Source organism: Protopterus annectens, chromosome 2.part0 (assembly GCF_019279795.1).
Source record: "Protopterus annectens isolate FY-2018-M chromosome 2.part0, PAN1.0, whole genome shotgun sequence".
Taxonomy (NCBI): Eukaryota; Metazoa; Chordata; order Ceratodontiformes; family Protopteridae; genus Protopterus; species Protopterus annectens.
Genome location: NC_056728.1, coordinates 43,281,691 through 43,302,426, shown reverse-complemented (window position 1 = coordinate 43,302,426; position 20,736 = coordinate 43,281,691). Strand labels below are relative to the sequence as shown.

The window sequence follows — 20,736 nt, the reverse complement described above, 5'->3', positions numbered from 1 at the left end:
GGGGGAGGGGAATTGTAAGGTGAAGAGATCCAGTTGGGCTAGAGCAGGGTGTAACTCATTAATTATGTTGGGAAGGGAGAGAGGGACCATAAAGGCGGTGGGAGGTTGGCATAATGGCGGTGGAAGGTTGGCATAATGGTTAAAGTGTTCACCTTAAAGACACAAGGTGCAGGGTTTGAGTCTCACATGGGGTAATTGGATAGGTTTAAAGTGGCCCACAAGGGTAATTAGCCTAGTAAAACCTATGAACCTAAGAATCTGTGAACCTAATAAAGTGCAGAGGTATGGTGGAGAGAAGAGTAGGGAGTAACTTGTTAATTATGGAGGGAAGTAGAGGGGGTCCGTAAGGTGCAGCGGTGTAATGGAGGCTAGAGTAGAGTGTACTCATTATTTACAGAGGGAAGGGGCAGGGGGACTGTAAGGTGCAGAGGCATAGTGGGGGCTAGAGTAGGGCATAACTCATTAATTACAGAGGGAAGGGTAGGAGAAATATAAAGTGCAGAGGTGTAGTGGAGACGAGAGTAGGGTGTAACTCACTAACTACAGAGGAAAGGGGGAGGGGGACCTTAAGCTGCAGAGATGTCATGAAGGCTAGAGTAGGGCACAACTCATTAATTACAGAGAAAATGTGAAGGGGGTCTGTAAGGTGCAGAGTTGTAGTAGAGGCTAGCGTAGGGTGCAACTCATTAACTGCTGAAGGAAGGGGAATGGGAACCATAAGGTACAGAGGTTTAGTGTTGGCTAGAGTAGATTCTAACTCAAGAATTACAGAGGGAACGGGGATGGGAACTGTAAGGTGTAGAGGTGTAGTGAGAGCTAGAGCATGGTGTAACTCCTTAATTACAGAGGGAAGGGTATGTGGGAAAGTAACGTGCAGAGGTGTAGTGGAGGCTAGCATAGGGTGTAATTTGTTAATTATAGATTGAAGGGGGAGGGGGACCATAAGGTGCAGTGGTGTAGTGGGAGCTATTGTAGGGTGTAACTCATTAATTACAGAGGGAAGGAAGAGGGGGACCATAAGGTGCAGAAGAGTAGTGAGGGCTGGAGTAGGATGTAACTCTTTACTTGCAGAGGGAAGGGGGATGGGGACTGTAAGGTGCAGAGGTGTAGTGCAGACTAGGAGAGACGAAAAGGTGCAGAGGTGCAGTGCGGGCTAGTATAGGGGGTAACTCATTAATTACAGAAGGAAGGGAGAGAGGCACCATAAGGTGCATAGTTGTATTGGAGACTAGAGTAGGGTGTAACTCAATAATTGCAGAGAAAAAATGGACCTTAAGGTGCAGAGGTGTAGTGGAGGCTATAGTAGTGTGTAACTCATTAATTAAAGAGGGAAGGGAAAGGGGGAGGGGGAACATAAGATCCAGATTTGTTGAGGTAGATACAGTAGAGTGTAACTTGATAATTACAGAGGGGAGGTGGAGGGGAACAATAAGTTGTAGAAGTGTAGTGGAGGCTAGAGTGTAGTTTAATTCATTAATTACTGAGGGAAGAGGAAACGGGACCAAAAGGTGCAGACTTGTAGTAGAGGCTAGAGTAGGGTGTAATTCATAAATTACAGAAGGAAGGGGAAGGGGGACCATAAGGTGCAAAGGATTAGTGGAGCTATACTAGGGTGTATATTTTAAATTACAGAAGGAAGGAGGAGGGTGACCATAAGGTGCAAAGGTTTAGTGGGGCTATACTAGGGTGTATCTTTTAAATTAAGAAGGAAGATGGAGGGGGACCATAAGGTGCAAAGGTTTAGTGGGGCTATACTAGGGTGTATCTTTTAAATTACAGAAGGAAGGAGGAGGGGGACCATAAGGTCAGAGGTGTAGTGGAGGCTAGAGTTTGATGTAATTCATTAATTACAGGGGAACGTGGAAGAGGGACCATAACATGTAGAGTTGTCATGGAGGCAACAGCAGGGTGTAACTCAATTACAGAGGGTGGGGACAATAATTTGGAGAGTGTAGCAGGGGCTAGAGTAGGGTGTAACTCATTAATTACAAAGGGAAGTGGGAGTGGGACCATAAGGTGCAGAGGTGTACTGGAGAATAGAGTGGGGTGCAACTCATTCATTTCTGAGGGAAGTAAAGGGGGCCCATAAGGTGCAGAGGTATAGTGGAGGCTAGGGTATGGTGTACTTGTTAATTAGAGAGGGAAGGGTGAAGGGGATCATAAGGTGCAGACATAGTGGTGGGATAGAGTAGCATATAACTCGTTAATTACAATGGGAAGGGGGACCATAAGGTGCAGTAGTGTAGTAGAGGCTAGAATAGGGTGTAACTTGTTAATTACAGAGGGAAGGGGGAGGGGGGCCATATGGTGAAGAGGTGCAATGGAGGCTAGAGTAGGCTACAACTCATTAAATACAGAGGGAAGGGAGGGACTGTAAGGTGCAGAGGTGCAGCGGAGGCTAGTGTAGGATGTAACTTGTTATTTACAGTGGGAAGGGGTGGGGATCATAATGTATAAAGGTGTAGTGGAGGCTAGAGTAGGGTGGAACTCATTAATTACAGAGGGAAGGGAGAGGGGAACCATAAGGTGCAGAGATATAGGTATAGAGGGGCTAGAATAAAGTGTAACTTGTTATTTACAGTGGGAAGGGGGAGGGGATCATAATGCACAGAGGTATAGTGGAGGCTAGAGTAGGGTGTGCCTTGTTATTTACAGAGTGTAGGGGGAGGGGCACCATAAGGTGTAGAGGTGTAGTGGAGGCTAGAGTAGGGTGTAACTCTTTAATTACAGAGTGAAGGAGAACTGTAAGTTGCAGAGGTGCAGTAGGGGCAAGAGTAGGGTGTAACTTATTTACAGAGTGAAGGGGAGGGGGACTGTAAGGTGCAGTGGAGGCTAGAGTAGGGTGTGACTTGTTATTTACAGAGTGTAGGGGGAGGGGCACCATAAGGTGTAGAGGTGTAGTGGAGGCTAGAGTAGGGTGTAACTCTTTAATTACAGAGTGAAGGAGAACTGTAAGTTGCAGAGGTGCAGTAGGGGCAAGAGTAGGGTGTAACTTATTTACAGAGTGAAGGGGAGGGGGACTGTAAGGTGCAGTGGAGGCTAGAGTAGGGTGTGACTTGTTATTTACAGAGTGTAGGGGGAGGGGCACCATAAGGTGTAGAGGTGTAGTGGAGGTATTTTGAATTTTAGTTCTTTAAAATAGCCAACAGCAGACCACTAAGCACAAGCCAAGCAGAGAGAGAGGGGCATTAAATCAGTATTATTATGAAAAGAGCATTACTGAGATGATAACAGAAAAGAAAAAGTACATTTTCCTTACATCAAGTTAGTATTTAGGTTAGTAATATCATGCAGGCTAATTGTTTTAGTTGTTTTTACTCTGATTAGCTTGCTACTGAAGATGTGTCATACAAGTACTCACATCATTATACAATCTTTGGTGGGGGTCCATAACTAGATTGAGTATGTTAGTGAGATATTGCAGGGCTGCTTGCTTTTGTTGTTTGTACTGTGACAAACTTGCTAGTGATGATCTGTCTTACAGATCTTCACAACTTTGTAGAGTTGTTGGGGACTACTCACATTGTTCTTTAAATCATACCTATTTCTGTCCCTTTTTGTTTACGTTTGTAAAATTCTTTTCTTTTACTGGATTCGCTTGTCTGTACGTCATCACCATTATCATCGTTATCACCCCACTTTTTACCATTTTCTACATGGGGTCAGGGTATCATGTTAACTTTCGCCATCTCTCTCAATTCAATGCCACACCCCTGCCTTCTTCGACACTCATGCTTGAATGTCACAGATCTTCTCTTACACAATTCATCCATCTCTTTGCTGGACACCCTTATTTCCTCATACCTTTTTCCTCTCTATCCCACATCTTCTTTACCAGATTGTCTTCTGCTTTTCTGCACATGTGCCCAAACCACCATAATATGTTCTCTGTTCTTTTCTGCAATTGGAGCTACTTTGACTCTTATGTCCTCATTTCTTCATCTGTGCCATAGTGTGCATCCTATTACCCTTCTCAGGCACTTCATTTCCATCACCTCCAGCTTTATCATCTACTCTGCCTTTACTGCCCAGGTTTCTGTACCATAAAGTAGTGCTGGTCGCACCACTGTCTTGTACACCTTACTGTTATGCTTCTTTCACATTCTTCTGTCATAAACTATACCTGTCACTCTGCACCAGATGGCTGCAGCCCCTCTGATTCTAGCTTTGACCTCTTCATTCAGACTTCCCTTGTGTCAGCCACCCCTCCCAGATACTTGAAGCTATTAATTTGTTCCTCTGTCTTCCCTTCAACCTCATTTATCAGCATCTTCTGATTTCCTCAGATTGTTGCTATTACCACTGTCTTATCTCTGCTTAATTTCATCCCACTTGCCTTCAGTTTTGCATTCAGTTTCCTTATCTTTTGCTAAAGTTCTTGCTCAGAGCCTGCCTGTAATGCCATATTATCTGCATGCAGCGGCTTTATTGATCTGTCCCCTGCTACCTGTTTGCTAATGTAGTCCATCATCAGTATAAACAGTGGGCTCAGAGTTGAACCTTGATGCACACCCACTTCCACTGAGAACCACACTGTGAGACCAATCACTGTTCATACTAAAGTCATTGCCTCCTTGTACATAGCCAGCACTAATTCTACCAATGTTTCTGGGACTTTGAACCACCACAGTACTGCCCAAATCAGCTTTGTTGGGGCCTTGTCATATATTTTCTTCAAGTCTAAGAATAACCAGTTGGACTCTTTCCTCATCTTTAGCTTCTTCTTAACTATTGTTGCACTGCAAACATTGGGGAAGTTGTACTCTATCCTGATCTGAAGCCAAACTGCTCATCTTTCATCTTACTTTCTACTACTCTGCATATCCATTTATCAATCACCCTCTCCAGAACTTTCATGCAATGTGCCAGGAGTTTGATGCCTCTGTACTGCCCACAGTTGTGGATGTCCCCCTTGTCCTTGTACACTGGCACAAGTATGCTTATTCTCCAGTCATCTGGGATACGCCTTTCTCTCCACACAGCTATGAGTACCCTCAGGAGTCATTTCGCCTCTGTCTCACCCAGCATCTTTATCATATCTGCTATGACCTGATTTGGGCCTGCTGCTTTCCATGACTTCATTTTCCTTAGTGCAGTTTTTATTTCTTCTTCTAGGGTGGGCCCCTCCTCTTCTCTCAGTACAGCTTCTGAGGGGTTTTCTTCATTCAGAAGCTGCTGAAAGTACTCCTTCCATCTGTCTTTGATGTCCTGTGGGGTGCTGAGCAGGTTGTGGCTTGCATCCATTATGAAGGGTATCTGACTATCTTCTTTATCTTTCTGTCTTTGCCTTGCAACCTGATATAGTTTCTTTGTGCCACCTACTGAGTCACTTTCCAGAAGCTGGTAGAGTGCCTCTAATGCCCTGTTCTTTGCTATTGCAACTCCTTTTTTAGCTTCTTTGTTAGGCAACCAGTAGTCCTTCCTAGCCTGGTCCGTCTTTTATATCTCACTTATTTTCCTACACTCTTTCTTTCTTTTGATAACTTCCTGGTCTTCAGCATTCCACAACCAACTTTCCTTATGTACCTTATTTCCATACCTGGCTCAGCCACATATCTGTTCTGGAGTCCTCACACATGCTGTTTTGAGGTGCTGCTATTCTTCATTCTTCATCCACTCCACCTATTTCCTCCTCTTCTTGGGTTGCTAGAACCCTGATTAATTCCTTGAACTGTTATACTTTCTCTCCAGTCAACTTCCAGGTCTTCAGCCTGGTCTCTGTTGACCTTAGAGCCCTCTCTGACCATTGCTTCCAGCTGATTGTGGCAACCAGTGGTTTATGCTGTGGGCCGACTGTTTCACTGGTGATGACTTTGCAATCACTGATTCTATGCTACTGCCCTTTCCTTACTAGGGGGAAGTCCATCTGAGTTGCATGTTGGCCATTCATGTATGTATGCTGTCCATGCATATTCCTTAATATTTCTCTTGCCCTTGTCTATTTTATGTCTCAGCTTAATATTCACTCTGTATCTTGTAATCTGGCCAGCAATGCACCTTTTTTTGGGGGACGACGACGATATTACATGACAAATGCCGATAAATTGACAGAACATTGGAGAAAATATCAACTGTATGTTGAAAACTGAGGAAGTCAAATCTCTATCCACACAAAAAGTGCTTTATTAAGTAGTCCTAATGTTGAAAATATATTTCTCTTCATAAAGAAAACAATACAGTTGATGCAACAAAAACAAAAACATGTAGCAGCAAAGCATATGGCATAGAGGAAGACATTACATTTTACTTTTTTGCCACATGTTGTCGTTCTTTGTTGGAAAGCTACTACTGGGATCAGCCACTGCTGACTTCAAGACTCCTGACACTCACTATAGCTCCATTTTCTTTGACTGCTCCTCAACATGATACATTCACCATGATCCTTCATTGGGTGTATCTTCTCTTTTTAGAGATGAAAGCCTCTTGGATATCAAGCTGTGCAGCACCCCAAAACTGGAGGAGGTGGCAGTACAGGGACCATCATACTGTGACTGGGTATTTAGTTGAGAGGGTTAGTTCTGTACGTGCTAGATGGTGATGTAAACAGATGCATATGCAATTAGGCATTGAGAAGGAGCCATTCTTGCCTTTGCTGCAATGCTTTTTAACACTGTACCCAACACAGTAACAGGTTGATGTCTCTCTGGCTTCCTGTCTACACCAGGAGCTAACAAAGAGCACATCCTCAGCATGATCCCCTCCCCATTTGTCCAACAGAAGTGAGCAGGCATTGCCTTATCATTGTTCTCCCACCTCATTTTGGGTCCCTCAGTGCCTATCCAGTACTCAAACCCAGGCCGTCTAGGTCAGTCAGAGCTGCATTGCTCTACACAGTGGTGCTGACATATAGAAGACATTAAACTGTGCAACCCACCTTATTTTGTTTAGTAGTATCTAGCTACACAGCTTTAATCGGCCTGGATTGAATTGTTTTGAATGATGGAATACATTGTTTTTATTTTAACTATTTGATAACTAGGTAATCTCACTGGACACACGTGTCCCTTTACACAGGCAACCCAGTGATTTGATCAAACTCATACAATACGCAAACGGAGGTGGGAGGAATCAAACAGTGCACCACTGAATAAAGAAATCAACTAATTAACAGCTCAGAGATGATTAACAGCTCATCAGAAACATCTTTTGAAATGAAGCAAAATAATATTCAAAATAGATTATCTTTTAGAGCTTTGTTTGCTTCACTTGCATAAATGGCACTGTTGGTGTGTCCAAACATCAGGATGTCATTTACCAGGAGCAGCAACTAAAACACAACACATCAGAATCCATGAAAGGACAAAGCAGATGTAATATTTTTTTAGATGGAATTCACTCCTTCACTCCACATTCCACAAAATATACCTTCTACAAAGCACCTCAGGTTAAAGGAAATACTTGTTTTTATGGAAAATCAAGTCTTCTCACACTCTTACAGTTTCCATAAGTAGTTAGATGTGGTGGGGGTGGGGAACATGCAAGAAAAATAAGTTTCCCTCATGGAGCAACTAACATATTTATATTTAATTTTAGATTTTAGAATTTTTTACAGTCCTTTGATAATTCTGATGTATTTTTAGTTTGGGATTTATCTTTGGAATTTAACAGTCTCCTATGAAATTACTTAATCTCTTCCCATGTACCTGTTTTGGTATTTTATCAGTTTCTTGGTTGTACTAAAAATAATAATACAATGGCACTCTCTGCCAGAAAAGGTGAGGTTGAAGAAGTGCCAAATCGCCAACTAGGTAAGTAGTGATGAGACCAGAACATAGGAAACGTAGAATATAACCTGCTTGTCCCTGGAAGGGTTGAAGCTAGTAGGTGACACTCCTTCATGCAGCTGGTATGCATGATAGCCACTGTTTAATGTTGATTGAAAGTCCTCTTTTTTCAGTATGAACAGTCAGGTTTGACATAAGCATCAGCTGCAGTAATGCTTGCTCCACTTAATTCATCGGGTATTCATAGGTTCATAGGTATGTACTAGGCTAATAGCCCTGGAGCCTTTACAAGCCTAGCCCATAGGATTACCCTGGCATCGTGCCAACCGACCTTAGTTCCCAGTGCCTCTGTCAAGTAGAGCCACTGGAGTGATCCCCGGGGTGAATTTTCTATTTCTCTTCCACTCATCAAGATTTCTCTTGAAGAGGGCCAGTGAGGTGCTCTGTTTGACATATATGGGAAGTCTATTCCATAGCATGGGCAGTCTCTGGGTTATGAACCTGTCTCTCCAGCACATTCTGCTGATTGTGGTAATGAGGTTGAGGTCTCTGGAGTGTGTGGTGTGGAGGGACTGGGATTTCTTTAGATGTAGCATTTCTAACAGATCTGGGTCAGACATGTATTTATAAGTCAAGCAGAGATCACCTCTAAGTAGGCGATATGAGACAGAGAATAGTTGGAGTTTTTTGAGTCTGTCCATATAGGACAAGTGCTTAAGGCCTAGGATCCTCTTTGTGAGGTACCTTTGTGGCCTCTCCACTTGGTGCAGGTGTCTAGTGAGGTACATGCCAAATGGGGCATTGTACTCCGTGACTGGCCTAATGAGGGAAGAGTAGAGGGAGACAATTACCTCTTTCTTCCTAGATGCAAAATCCTTAGTAATGAGATGTGCCACATAGAAGGACTTTCTGACCACAGTGGCGGTCAAAAGAGAGGTTGCTGTCAACCTGTGTTCCCAGATTTCTTATAACGCCTTCTGTGTTCAGTGGACTACCATCAATGTGGTAATTCAAGGGAACTGGGTTTTTCCCAAAGGGGATGAAGACACATTTTTTGGCATTGAGCTTAAGGCCATGGTTCTGACACCAGTCATTGGTCTCAGTGAGGCCTTTCTGTAGGATGTCAACATCACTTGGGGAGTTAAAAATAGCTCCCAACTTGCAATTGTCTGCGAACTTTGTCAGCCAGAGTCCCTTTGTATTGGCCTGGACTTTTGAAAAGTAGATACCAAACAGGAGAGGACCCAGGACCAAACCCTGTGGGACTCCACTCATGTCTGGTCAGCAGTCTGACTTGGAGTTAGCTACTTTCACACTGTGGGTTCTATCTGTGAGCCAATTTGCAACCCATCTAGTGATATAGGGGTTGATGCCTAGCTTAGTGAATTTTTCTATGATTCCGGAGTGGGGAATGGTATCAAAGGCCTTTGCCAGATCAAGGTAGGCTGCATGAATCACCTTGCCTTTATCCATAGCTCTGGTGACTGACTCAAAGACGTCAACCAAGTTGAGCAGGCATGATCTACCCTTCACTAAACCAAACTGTGTGGGATCCAGAGTTTGGAGATTCCCTATATCCTTGTTTATTAGGTCCATGATGATGCGTTCCATAGTACTGCATATCAGACTGATCAGGCTAATGGGGTGATAGTTCCCAGGGTCTGTAATTGCTCCTCCTTTGTGGAGAGGGATGACTGTAGCAGTGAGCCATTCGGTAGGGACAAGGCCTGAGGTGAGGCTGTGATTGAGCAGGGCACACAGGTGAGGTGCCAGTTCACTCTGTAGTTCATGTAGTACACAGCCAGGGATATTATCAGGTCTCATAGAAGCTGTATTCTTGACTTTGGACAGTTCTGTTTTAACCTGTGCAGCAGTAATACTGGGTACCTAACAATCTACTGGTATCGTGATTGGTCCTTTGGGGGGGGGGTAAAGTTGGCACTGAATCTGTTGTCCAGTATATTGGCAATATCTGTTGGCTTGGTATAGGAGGTACCATTGTGCATTAGCTCTGAGCAAATCTGGGTATTGCCATGGAGATTCTTTACGTAACTATAGAAGGCCTTGTGGTTGTATTTACTATCTGATGCAATTCTGTTTTTATGGCTAGCTTTAGAGGATTTGATAAGGGATCTCAACTTTTTGTTGAGGCTGATAAGGGAGTTTTTCCAGTCTTGGGACTTCACCTTGTTCTGCATCAGTTTCCTCCTTCTGTTGTAGAGTTTGTTTATGGCAGGGGACCACCAGATTGGCTTCCTTTTTTTGGAGGAGTGCATCTTGGTTCTATTGGGTATGGTGATATCCATGCATTTGTGCACGTGTTCGTACTGTGCATTGGTGTATGATCCGGCAGTCATGCAACTATTCTGCATTTGCATGGGTGCCGTGAAGTTAGCCACTTCTGTTTTTAGGACCCCAAAGTTAGCTTTGGAGAAGTTTTTTATGGTGGTTACCTTTGCGAGGGGGGTGGGGATGGGAGGGATGTGGATTTCCAAGGTGAGTAGTTTGTGGTTGGATCTAACCCGGGAGGAGTTGACTATTGGTGTAGAGCAATAGTTGCCCATGTTAGTAATGACCAGGTCAAAGATGTTGCTACCTCTAGTGGGGGTAAGAATGAGCTGGTCCAGGGCATTGGAATTAATGAATTCCAGGAAATGTTGGGCAAGTGTATTGTAGCTTTCCCAGGTAATGGAGGGGTAGTTAATGTCGCCCAGTATGTGAGTGTTAGGTTGGACCTTAATATTCCCCAGGTGCTTAGGAACGTGGAGTGCGAATTTTGGGACATGGTTGGGGACCTATAGCAGGTTACGACCTGATTCGCTGTCTTACCCAATGTTAGCAGTACCTAAAGTATTTCTGATGTGTTACATTGGGCTACCAGTCTGGAGGTGTGCGCATCCTTTATGAATATGGAAACACCACTGCCTTTGGAGCTTCGGTCCAAGTTCTGGGGCCGAAAGGTGTGGATTGAGTTATAGCCTGGTAGTGCAGGGGTGCTTTCTGCTGCCTTGAACCAGGTCTCTGTTACAGCACAAATGTCAATGTTCTCCATTTTAAGGAGTGCTTCGAGTGAGTGCATTTTGAGATTTAGACTTCTAGCGTTGAGCAGCATGACACTCAGATTGCATTTGTTTGTAGCTGTTATGGCGGTAATTTGGAACACTGCCTAAAAAAGGGACTATAGGGTTGGCAAGAGTCTTGGCCAGTATCATGCCATCTCTGGCAAAGCATTGAGGTCTGTCAGTCATGTCATCCTAGGCAGACAGATACTGGATCCCCTTAGAATGCCACCAGAAACTTAGCCAATTGTTGAAATCAATCATTTTCTTCTTGTACCGTGGTATAATTCTGGGTGATGGTAGGATGCTGCTCAGGGCTAGGGTCATACCCGCCTGGGCTACATAATCCGAGAGATCCTCCATGTTTCTTTTCATGTAGTCCAGGGAGGTACGCCTCAGGTCATTCACACCCACATGTACAATGAAAGAGTCATATTTGTACCTGTTGTTGAGGGACCTGAGTGCATGCATTATTTGGTGGATCCTGGTACCTGACAGGCAGCTGACTGTTACTTTCTCCTTATTCTACCTAGTGACTGTGACATCAGTGTGCCTCACTATTGAGTCACCTATGACTAGTGGGTTGGGAATGCTGAATTGCCTTAGGGGCTTTAATTGAGTGGTACACTGTTTAGGAGAGTTATGTGTCTCGTGATTAGTGTTGTGTTGTGGTGGTCGAGTGCGTTTCTGCCTTGGAGGTCTCTGCTGTTTGGGTAGATTTTTATTGAGAGCCTCCACGAAGTTGGGTATGTGGTTTGTGTTTTTATGTGAAGGCAGTGCTGGTGTGTGTTCTGGAGGGTTATGTGTCCCATGTGGTATTGATTAGCTTTCCCCAAAACGACTTATTCTTCCTCTTTCAACTGGTTTATGGCCTCATATTATAGCTCAAACTAGGAGGGTTAGATGCATGGTTTAAGATCACATGCTAACACTTGTGGTGAACCCAAGTGGCTGGCCATCTGAAACAAGAAAAAAACATTGTTTACGATTGATGGAAGACCATTTTTTCTGGCTCCATAAATTTGCTTATTCTGTATTGCCTGGGGTCCTCCTCAGACTAGACAGCCAAATCCCCCCCCCACACTAACCCACACTCATTACCCCCATACGAAGGACAACATTTTCTTGAATGTCTGCTAGCAGTTATTTTAGGACTTTCTAGATTATCCTTTAGGTTTATGTTAAGTAAAGGGCGGATCTGATGAAGCTTAACGAAAACGCTGATAACGATTCATATTTCTCATGCTAAAACGGAGGCCACTATGTTCAAACTTGTTTTTCTTATATTCATTTGTATTTCCATTGCATCTAGATTTAAGTTTGTGCTTTATATTAATGCAATTGTCTTTGGGACAAGAACTGATATTGAATGGTATAGTGTTTAAAACTCACAGTTATATATTTTTTGAGCAAAAAGTTTTTTTCAAATGAAACTCTCAAAAATGGTTACTCAAAGATCCAACTTCTCTGGCCCTCATCCAAAAGGGACACATCCATGGGGATGACCCACTGATGAACATGCCCCTGCATTTTTGCAGTAAATACAAGCTGATACTGTTACTTGTTGTGGCTTATCTGCTTTAAATAAAGAACCATTTGAAAAAGAGGAAGACTAGCCTTCTGCATTTAATTTCTTCATTTAAGCCTTTATCCTCAACATTACAACTATTTTTTCATGTGAATTTTATTTCAGACCTGATATTCCCACTGAAAGACGAATTCTAATGAACATTAAACAATGACTATTTTGGATATCAGTGCAGTGAGGGGGTGTCTCCTACTAGCTCCAACCTTTCTTGGTTGTATTTACTTATACAAAGTATGGCAAATATAACACTATTTTTTCTTTCCATTAGATCTAGTAACACTTCACATTCTCTGTTCCATAATTATAATCAGTCTTCTGTTTTCTTTACCTCTCCATGAACTTTACAGTTTTCCTTTCACTTTTTGAAGTTATTTATTTTATTTATTTATTTAGTTTTTACAGGGGTATGGCACTGATCAGAACTGAATCATTTCAGGCTCAGCCTAGGGTGAGGGTGCACAGAGACCACAAGGCAGTTTACACAAATACAATAAGGTATATTGTAAAGTACAAAGACATGGAGAAAAAATAAGGATACAAATACAAAAATAAAAATACATTTTATATTGTAATGAAATAAAAATAAACTGAAGTTAGTCTCTCTCTCTCTCTTTATATATATATATATATATATATATATATATATATATATATATATATATTTACGGGATGGTTTCCAGGCCATGAATGTCAAGGATGTGTGTTTAATTACTTAGATATTTTGTTTTTACATAGAGTATGAGAACAGCATATATGACTAGTTGTGGTCAACCCTAAGATTCAAGTAAGACAAGGGGTTTAAATCAGAAAGTGTAAATTGAAGCTCTAAGCAGGTTTGATCTTTATATACATGGTAGTAACAGTAGTTTGACAGAAAGTACATACAAAGTAACAGTAGTTTGACAGAAAGTTCATATAAAGTTAATGTTAAATGTAAATACACAATTAAAGACATGATATCAAGTTGTATGTGGCTATTATCAGTTTGGATTAGCAAACAGATATCAAGGTGGTGGGTAGCTGCAGGTAAGTGATGTGACCTGAGGAGCTACAATTGCTTAGACTTTGTTTATACAGGTACGCCTTGAAATGATGTCTGAATTTGGTATAAGAGGATATGTCTTTTAGGTAGCAGAGTTTTCTGGCTAGAGGAGAGAATTTGTAAAGTTGTCCTAAATTGAGAGTGGCTACAGAGAATATAGGGAGTGGACAAAGGATACACTTGGGTTAAGAGGGAGTGAAAGTGTCTTGATATAGCTGTTTGAATATGAGGCAGACAAGTAGAAGGTCAGGCTTCTGTGGTGTTGATAGCCAGTCACCTTTTTGTAGATTTGCAGTGGTGTTCATGACATGGGCAGTTAGTTATGAAGCAGCAGATTTTGTTGCATAGTGTTTGGAGGTGTGTGATGTTTTGCTTGTAAGCAGTGACAATGAGAGAAAGCCTGTGTTCAAACCAGGCAAATAGAAGCCCCTTTCCAATGAAATGGTGGAAAGAGGAACTGACAATTTTTGGGCATTGTGTTATATTTGGATCTAATTCTGTTGATGTGCACCTGGAAGTTTAATGTCTAATCCAGACAGATGCTCAGATATTTGAAGAATGGGGTAGCTTTGGTAGGTAAATTGTTTTGGTCTTTGATGTCTAATGTGAGATTGTTTGACAACTTTGGTGGGTACCAAAAATCATGACTTTGGTCTGGTTTGAGTTAGGCAACAGTACTTCAGTTTCTTCAGTTCCACTGTATCATTATTAGCATTATTGGCAATTTGTACTCTGAAAACCTTTATCGTTGACTTTAATTTTCCTTTCTTTTTTTTTTTTGGGGGGGGGGGGGTTCTGTCAACATCTGTACCATTTTAGTTTTCTGTTAAACATTTAGATTATATATATTGATTCTACCCCATATGAGCAAAAGCTCTAATGCTATGCTTTCCTAAGATTCTAGAAAAACATCTCATAAATAATATCTGTCTAGTGGACTTGTAGTTTGCAAAAAACTAATTTTTCCTTTCTGCATGTTTTCCTCTGACAGGATCAGAAACACAAGGAAGACCATTTCCTACTCCCCATCTTCATATTTTCTGTGCAATATGCCTAAATGTTAGGGATTCATCCTGTTACCCCATTTTACCTGGAAAACATCATTTTATTTTTGCATTTTGTCTGGTTCAACATATACAATACCTACATAGCCACCCATTCATAATGATGACAGTTTACATAAATATATTATTTTATTTTATTTATTTATTTCCAGTTTGATTACCGGGGAGGTCCACTGGGCTCAAAGAGCTTATTTTCAGTGGAGGCCTGGGGAGAAAAGCTCCATAATACATACAAATAAATAAAATGAAATTATACCATCCGTATTACATACAAGTAAACAAAAATGAAATTACAACAAGTAATGTGAAAAAGTACAAATGCAAAATGGGAAGACAATTCTTAAACATATTTACAGAGTTGTTTACAGAACTATTTATGCAATAAATAAGTTGATAGAGGCAAGAGAATAGCGTTTACTCAGTTATTAAGAGTATATAATTATAGCGAAAACAGTTATTAGGTGAAGGATAGAAATTTGAAGGTTGTAGGATATTTAAGCTTAGCAGAAATTGAAGAGATAAGGGTGGGAAGAACACTGTTAGTAGAGCATAGATTGTAGTTTCTAGAGTATTCTTAGAGGGGGAGTTGAGTGATAGTAAAAGCGGAGTTCACACATGGAAGGTGTGAATGCCATAGTTAAACAGCATCAGCTAGTATAGGTGGTTAGTAAAGATTAATTGTTCTCAGTAAGGGGGAATGAGGTCAGGGACTATAAACAATATTTACATTACATATACATTTAAGGTAGAAATGCCTAAGGTAGAAAAAACATTTTTAGTTAGAGGGAGGCAGATGTATATATTATTGTTAAATTTTTATACGTGAACGCAACACATGCATAGCACAGAGGTACTTTTGATTATTTCACATTTTTGGTTTTAGCATCTTTGCATTTACTCAGACATGGGGATAGACTAAAGACACTGAATGTTTTAGAAGCTGATTTGATTTTGAAATGCGGTGCTCTATCATATAAAGGCATGAATTAAGATTTACCATAGTGACATTTAGTATAAAGAGAATGCTAGATTCATGTAATGATTTTCGTTAGTAGTCATCTTCACTGAAAAGGATCTGAGAGCCAACCCACCTGTATGGTTATCAAACATAATAAGTAAAATAAATAAATTCATATTTAGTCCAGTACTCTTTTAATGTTAGTAAATTGTATAATGATTAATGATGTCCTCCAAAAATTTTCTTTGATTGACTAATTAAAGCACTGGTTTGGTATATTCATGAAGGCATTAACTGAAACATAAGTGAGAATTAAATTCATCAGATGAGGAGTTGAAAGCAGAACTCCAAGTGATTAAAACTTTCTCAAATGATATAAAAATGTCACTTGGACTTAATAAATGTGCAAAAGCAACATTTAAAGCAGGAAAACTGTATCAACCAAGAAAATATCAGTCTGGGGACAGGAATGTGATATAAAGGAACAAGAGGAGTGTAAGAAATATTTCAGAAGACTAAATCTAATACTTAAAACAACACTGACATTTAGGAATTAAGTCAGGTCTATAAGCCAGTTTGTTCTTCCTGTTCTAACTTACAGTTTTGGGCTGACTGACTGCCCCAAATGGTACTGGATCACTTAGAAAGGAAAACAAGAGAAATGCTTCATTCTTATTAAATGATATATACAAATTAGTGTATACCAACATTATATATTCCTCATTCTGAAGGAGGTATGAGCCTCCTTGAAATTCATTACATATTTAGATCTACAGTCATGGGACTACATACAGATTTGCTGATCTCACCAGATGCAAACTTAGTGAAAGTTTTGAAACATGAGAAGAAAAATTCTAAGATGACTTCTCTGCTTAGTTTAACAGAACCATTTCAGGAATGAAAATCAAACCAGAAGTAGATAAAAATCAGACAGCTACTGAATATGCCAAAAAAATGAAAGAAAGAATATAAGGAGAAGAAACAGATGAGAAGGAAAGTAATGCACAAAAGGCATACATATTGTGGCAAGTGCAGAGATCTTCTGGAACAACCTCGTGTCAATCAGGAATTGATGCAGGGATGTTTAAGGAGACGTGAATTGAAACCAAAAGATGAAAGGCTACTAATGGTGGCACGGGACAGTGGACTACATACATGGTTGTTTACAAAGTCCAGTGAACATGTGGGAGAAACGGACAAATGCAGGTTCTGTAAAAAAGAAACAGAAACAGTCACACATCTTGTTGCTGGATTTGATGTACTCATGGCAGAGGGCCTGTATACTTAAAGGCATAATAATGTGGCAAGACATTTGCATTAGGAATTGTACAAACATTACAATTTTAAAGTAGCTGAGAAGCATTGGAAACATGAACTATAAAGCATTATAAAGAATGATGAAGTTTATGTCACATGGGCTCACCCATTACCAACAGGTCCAAAAATAGATGTGTAAAAACTGGATATGAAAAAAAAAAGTAGATTACAAAGTTTTATGTACAGAAAGATATAAAGTCATAAAATACCATGATATACATGCAAAAAAGAGACCAGTGTGGAAGAAACATACGCAGACAGTTCCAGTAGTAGTAGGAGCAATGGGTCCTATAAAAAGAATTTACAGTCATATTAAGATATTTTACTGACACATGTACCTCCATATGAATAACAGAAGGAGTCAATACTGGGTACATTGCGGGTGCTGTGAACAACACTTTTCGCTAACATCAAAGAGTGAAACAATACTAACTTTTACATGAAATTTAATCATAACCTGACTTTAGAATGGTTCCTTTCCCATCATGGGATTAGAAACCTAGAAGACTTGGCGAAATTAAACCGAGAGAATTAAAGTCACCCTTTCTGCTCTGAGCTGTGAGTGCAAATTATATTCCATTAAGTAGAGTGCAGCATGAATACATTATCTTTTTCAAATTACCTGTAGTTGCTAGAAATACTGCCATGGGTCTTCCATGAGGTGAGATCATAGGGCAAGTGGGACTAATGCAATAAACAACATATAAATAAATATGATAAAATAAACACACACACAAGTTTAAGTAGCATTGTCTTTATCAACATATACACATACTAAATGAGCTGTCTCTCACATGGCTTACCTTCCACTGCCTTTCATCAGTAAAAATCATAGTTCGAGCAACATCCACTCTGTTCCATGCTACAGCTAGTTTTAGCTGGTGGTCCCAGTTTTCCCTTCCTAGGCTATCATGACAACGGGCAGCTGAAAAATCCAATTTCATCAGTTATACTGTTGTGGTTTCTGATGGTTTAGAAGAAAATCTATTATGAGTTTTAGATATTCTCAGTTCTGTGGTCATCTCATCTGATTTATATTGTATTTATTTACGCATGCATGCAATTGAGGAACTGGGCCACAAGTCCCCTTTGAGCCATGATCTTGTTATGCAAATTGTAAAATGGAGTCAAAGAACACAAATAATGCAGTAGAAGTGTTTCTGTGCATCGCAGTATAGACTAATTCATTAAAGCTGCGTAACAGGCATGAGGCAGAGATTAAAATCCACAGCTACAAGTAACATTTTTAAAAATAAACAAGACATATAAAAAATATATTTCTGCAGTGTGTGAAATGGAAGCATAAAAACAAGGGCCACTATTCTATTAGTCAGTAAGGTCATGCTGCAAACATATACAGTGTGTGTGTGTGTGTGTGTGTGTGTGTGTGTGTGTGTGTGTGTGTGTGTGTGTGTGTGTGTGTGTGTGTGTGTGGTTGTATTATTGTACATGTGTAACAATCCTTTGGATGAGAGATTAAACCAAAGATCCATCAGCCTGAGCTGGTGGCAAGCCTAGTGCAGTTAAAAGAACCCATAGCACTTATCAAAAGACAAGGGGTATATTATTAAAGTTCAAAAGCACATTCTACAATAAAGAAAATTATTCATATATCCATTCCAAAATTGTAAACAAGTGAAACCCATAAAAAAACTAAAATATTTCTCTAACTATTACAATTAAAAAAGCAGAAATAAACAATTCTTCTTAGAAAAAAATAAGAAAGTTGTACTTATTTCATGATATGTTGAATTTCTTTTTCAGTATTCCATTTTTGTTGTGCAGTACTTTCCTACAAAGACCTTGCCACATCATCCACTGAACCAATACCACTAGATGATAAATTTTCTGAAAACCTGACTCTATCCAGTTTTGATAGCAACCATATGACATATTATCTCCCTTTACATTTAATAGTAAATTCATGTACTTTGAGCTAAATTCTGGAAATATTATTGAATCTATTACAATCAGAAATAAGTGTGGAAATTGTTTTCCCCACACCTTAGAAGTAAGCAAATGCTCATATGTTTGACTTTACATTTCATTTCATTTTTTTTACTGATGACATTTTATGGGTAATGTCCATATAAAATCTTAATACCCAATTTCCTAACCCTTCCCCATCATTTTACTATGGTCTTCCTTACTTCCTTACTCCCTCCTTTAGATTATTCCAACAATATGCTTCATAAATTCTTGTAGCATATTGTTATACCAATTGTTCCTATTATCATAATCTTTTTGTACCAAATACTTTTGCAATGTCAAGTTTTTGAAAGCAATTTTTCTTGTTCGCTCTCTCTTATCATTTTTTCTTGAAATTCCATAACAAGTAAGGGCATTTTTTGACAATTAATTTTCTTAACAGATTATCCTGTCATATTAAATATTTAACTGCCAACCTGAAGTGTAACAAACTCACACAGAACACAGGATGAATCAAAATCAGTCATCTTTCCTCTTTAAGTACACAAAATGCCTCTCTTCATAGTGTTACGTCTGGTCTACCAAGTAATACAAAAGATTGCTCTCACCTAGCTAGTTAACAAATATAATAAACCAATAAATAAATTCCTACATAAACAAGATGCTAAAGCATTTTGAATTAGTAATAAAGAAGTTAAGATGCACTTACCTTTTTGTCTCCCCTCAGCAGACTACCAGCTGCTCCCAGTTAATCCCCATGCAATGGGTCTAGCAGACCCACTTTAGTCCCACCCTAGGCTAGACCCGACCAATGACCAGGGCCTGTGAGGAGATTGAGGACCCTGGGGCAGCATCACACTTCTGTCAGTGAATGTTTTCTAGTATTTTTCCAGCCCTACGTGTACCTAGTAACACCTTAAAGATGGGAAATTCTGTAGGCACCAGTGTGGATCCTCTGTTCACTTTTAAAAGAGGCTGACATTAGCAGAACACATTAATCACTTTCAGGTAGCATATTTCAGTTGTTTTCCCAATTTCCTGAGCATTCATACTTCTTCCCTTCCATCCAGGATGGCATGGCCATTCTCCCAGTCTGCACCATCAAACATTTGAGGTTCCCTATTATATGACTGAAGATGCATTCTTTCGAATGCATCTCGATCGAACTTGAAAGCACGAAACAGCAAAATACCGAAATGGCATATAAGCAAATTCTTTCTCTGGGAAAGACATCGCTTGGCTGCCATCGTTATTTTGCCATTTTTGTCACTGTAGTGCGATCTTGAAGTTGGTATATTTAAGTGGGGGGTGTGGGGGGCACAGCCCCCCATTTTGGGGGGGGCGAAGCCCCCCACTTTATATAATGTTTTAAAGTTTTTTTGTTTTCTTTTCCCTTTTTTGGATCGCTGTTTTAAGTGTTCAGGATTTTAAGCTTTTGCTTACATGGGGTCGATAAATCAGCGTTCGCTTATTTAAGCATTCACTGATGTAATATAGACCCACATTTGAGCCACTATCTGAAATCAGGTCAGTCAGAAATAGTTGTTTTTATTCATCTTTGCCACTGGTGTAGTAATTGATGCACTTACTAAAAATCAGATGCAAAAATTCTGTGAGACCTGGTAATATTCTAGGATAATTTTCAGGCAGCAGGTGAGCCTAGACGCGTTACGATTATTGCTTGAGACATTTATTCGGAATATATCTTTCTTTTCTTATGTTTGGAAAGACAACACAATAGTCCATTTTCATAGGACGGACCTAAATTAAACCCTGAAAGCATCAAGCCAATATATCTAGCCTCCATTCTCAGTAAGATTTTGTACATAATAACTACTTCCTTAATTAATAGAAAACTTGGGGATTTAATATTAGTTTCTCAAGAATAGTATGACTTTGTGAAAGAAACGCTTTTAACTTGGTTGTAATTTTGAAGCAGTTTTATCACAACAAAGGCTGTCACTACACATAATGAGCTTGGACTTAGCAAAGGCATTCCATTTTGCTTTCAAACATGGAAGGCATGCAACTATCTAGAAAGAAGAAAGCAAGAAG

General features: G+C 40.1%; 1 protein-coding gene across 1 annotated transcript in view; it reads right to left on the bottom strand.

Moving 5' to 3' along the window:
* LOC122792941 (transient receptor potential cation channel subfamily M member 2-like) overlaps positions 1–20,736 on the bottom strand; it is a 1,068,883-nt gene that overhangs the window by 846,525 nt on the left and 201,622 nt on the right. The window contains exon 10 of the mRNA XM_044060527.1: positions 17,556–17,677. Coding sequence (XP_043916462.1) covers positions 17,556–17,677 — 122 coding nt within the window. The remainder of the gene's footprint in view (positions 1–17,555; positions 17,678–20,736) is intronic.